The following is a 3,042-nucleotide window of genomic DNA, read 5'->3' as shown; positions in this document are numbered from 1 at the left end:
TGCTTGCCCCCCCCCCCCACCACTGGGGCAGTCAGCATCACATGTGCGTGCTACAAGACAACGGCAAGGCTTACACTTTGCTTCAGCCAAAAGCCAGACAAAGCCCCCAGCATCCCGGGCAGTGCCGCCGCCCCCTCCTTGGCGACTGTGAGCTCAGCTTGGCCCCGCCAGAGGCAGGGCAGGACATTCACCTTCCCCTCCGAGGAGGGGCGAGCTTTGCATGAGAGGAGGATTTCGTTAAGGGAAGGACAGGAGCACAGCTCCACCGAAGTGCCGGGGACATGACCTGGGCTGCAGCTCCCAGCGGGACATCTCGGAGGACCCTGGGAGAGAGCAAGCCGTGCAGCCTGAGCAGAGCTGCAGCAGCCACAGGCAAGAAATGGCATCGCCAAGCCCCAAAGGGCTTTGCTGCCCCCTCTCTTCAACATAAACCAAACCGAAAGGGAGGGGGGTCAGAAGACAAACCAGGAGGGGAGGTGAAGCAGGTCTGGAACGGCGTTCAGCTCTGGCTCACTTCCCAGCCCACCACTCCTCCTGGCGCTTGGTGAGGATGTATTTGAAGAACTCGTACACGGACCAGGCGATTGCCGTTGAGGGCATCTGATAAATGACTCTCGCCTGGACCCCTCTGAAGTAGGCGGTCAAGCCGCCCACTTGGTACACCGTCCTGAAGGCATTGGCCATGCCTGTGATGTGTCCGCTGATGTTGGAGCTCAAGGCCAGGGACTCCTGGGTGTTGAGCAGTGTTTTGCAAACGTCCAAAGGCGTAGTGGCAGCAGCAGCGACAGCCCCCGCGCAGGCTCCGGAGACCACGTGGGAGCCTGGGTTGTACTGTCTGTGGGGGTTGAGCTGCTCTTGCAAGAACTCGTAGGTCATGAAGTGAATGGCTTGGAAGGGGATGTTCATGGTGAGCTGGGTGGTGTAGCTGCGGTAGAAAGCTCCAGCCCCTTCGTTGCGCCACACAGCCCGCACACAGTCCGTCACACGCTGGTAAGGCGAGTTGTACATCTGCATCCTCTGTTTGACCACTTGGGACAGACGGTGGCAGCCAGCAGCAGCAGCCAGGACCCAGGCGTGGAGGGGAAGAGGAGAAAGAAAGGGTAAGCGCGAAGCCAGGCTTCCTGCGAGTGCCCAGAGTTTAGTCACACTGGCTGAAGAGCTAATGACGGACAACTCGGACCAGCAGTGCCCTGAGTGTCCCCAGGCAGGACTGCAGCCATTTCGATCTGCCGAGGCATCACCGTCACATGCACATCACCACCTGCGAACCCCACGGCTGCTGCCGCCCCAGGGAACATCCCGATACCCAGGCGCTTATACTCCAGATCCACCCTCGCTCCCAAGCAACCAACGTCTCCCCATCCTCCGCCACAGAGCTACCACGCACTTAGGAGAACCCCCTCTGCATCTCTTCTCTTATTTTCCAGACAGCTATTGATCTGGATGAGCCTGTCCCTCTCCAGCCACCCCCGCTGCAGCCCAGAATAACCACAGCACGTTGCAGAGCCCACCAGCCAGGAATTGTTAGTGGCTGCTGCCCAAATGCAGCCGCTCCGGCGCAAGAACCAAACGCCAACCCCCCCCTCCAACACACCCAAGAGCGGGGCAGGGGAGCCCAGAGCGCAGCATGTCGCTGTCCTGCCTCCCCCACCCCAACATGGCCACAAGAAGCTAAAAACGATGCGACTACAAACTACTACAGTCATGGTAAGAAGACGAGCTCCAGAGAAGGAATGACAACGGCCCGGCCACACAGCTGCCTGCTGCAGGCAGGCAGGAGCCTTGCTGGGCCCAGGTCTGCCGGAGCCCGCATTGTCACGAGCCCTCCAGTTTTAAGAGGAAAAAGTACGTTCATGACTGGCCTTTCCTCGTTATTCCTCCTTCTCCCACCACGTTCACAGACTTTAATTACAAACTCCCTCTACCTTTTCCACACATACCAGGCTCCACAAAATCAGTATCTTCCAGACATTTCACAACACAAGATCTCCCTTCTCCTGACTTCTCTAGCATGCCTTTTGTACCCCATTCTTTTAATTTTCTTCCTGAACACAGGCCCAGAACCGTACCACATCTCCCCGAGATCTTACCACAGCAATGCCCAGTTTCCACACACTTGGAATGACTTCAACAGTACAGATCGCGTCTCCCTTGCCTTCCCTCCTGCTCCAGGTAACTGTCACAAGCCAAACCCCTGGGCAAAAGGCTAGTGCCCTCCCGGCTCCTCCTAAGCTGGGGTTTGCTGTGCTCCCCAGAATTAATCTCTTCTACCTACCCCCTCTGTAATGGGCAGCCACCGGGCTCCCTAACCGGAGCTGCAGCCACTGGCCCCCAAAGGATCCTTGCGGTCAGGCGAGCAATGAGGAAAGCACCCTCCGTGCCCCAGAGGGGACCCGAGCGGCCCGGGCAGCCCCTGATCCTCCCCTCCCCGGCAGGCCAGGACCATCGTTACCTTCGGCAGGGTTCATGGCTGCATCGTGGAGCAACGTTGCTACACACCCGGCTGCACCTGCAAAACAAGAACTGCCACACGTGAGGGGGTGGAGGCGAGGGACCCCGGGGCTCCACCACAGCCCCGAGTCCCCCGCCAAGGCACAGGAGGAAGCCCCTGGAAGAGGGTGAAATCCAAAGGCGGCCTCCATCTCCCCTCCAAGAGATGGGCCGGTCCTCAGCGGTTCCCACCCGGAGAGAGCTCAAGAAAGAGGGGGAGGATTGCGACAGCCTCTCAAATCCCATGGGCCGACCGGGAATCACTTGAGGACAGGCTGATGCCACCAGGTGACAGGGGGCCCCGGGGATGGCGAGCATCCCTGCGCCCCATGGAGGAGCAACCCAACGGCACTCTGCCACGCACCTGCCAAGGGTGGCACGTGCCCTGCTCTCCCCTCAGCCCCACACTTTCTCCACCGTGGTGGCTCATTGAGGCGAGCAACAGGCACCAGAGCAAGCTGGGCTCCGAAACCACGCGGCGCTCCTGGAGCGAGCTCCAGCACCCACCCACGGGATCGCAGCCGGTCCTGGCTCGTCTGGGGGCAGCCCCCG

At 60.1% G+C, this 3,042-nt stretch overlaps 2 protein-coding genes across 2 annotated transcripts in view; one reads left to right on the top strand and one right to left on the bottom strand.

Annotated features, from left to right (window-relative positions):
- Nucleotides 1–8: 8 nt before the first annotated feature.
- On the bottom strand, nt 9–2,895 carry SLC25A28 (solute carrier family 25 member 28). Its single transcript, XM_009277794.2, has 2 exons — nt 2,453–2,895; nt 9–1,028 (listed from the first exon to the last, which is right to left on the bottom strand). The coding sequence occupies exons 1-2, from the start codon at nt 2,640–2,642 to the stop codon at nt 511–513; spliced, it is 708 nt and encodes a 235-aa protein (XP_009276069.1). The 5' UTR covers nt 2,643–2,895; the 3' UTR covers nt 9–510.
- The window catches only part of ENTPD7 (ectonucleoside triphosphate diphosphohydrolase 7), a 7,389-nt gene continuing 7,166 nt past the window's right edge, over nt 2,820–3,042 (top strand). The window contains exon 1 of the mRNA XM_009278035.1: nt 2,820–3,024. Within this exon, the coding sequence (XP_009276310.1) occupies nt 2,820–3,024 (205 nt within the window). The remainder of the gene's footprint in view (nt 3,025–3,042) is intronic.

The sequence above is a fragment of the Aptenodytes forsteri genome, unplaced genomic scaffold (genome assembly GCF_000699145.1).
Source record: "Aptenodytes forsteri isolate BGI_AS27 unplaced genomic scaffold, ASM69914v1 Scaffold15, whole genome shotgun sequence".
NCBI classification, from domain to species: Eukaryota; Metazoa; Chordata; class Aves; order Sphenisciformes; family Spheniscidae; genus Aptenodytes; species Aptenodytes forsteri.
Note: the sequence above shows the minus strand (reverse complement) of the source record. Positions and strands in the feature narration are given on the sequence as shown.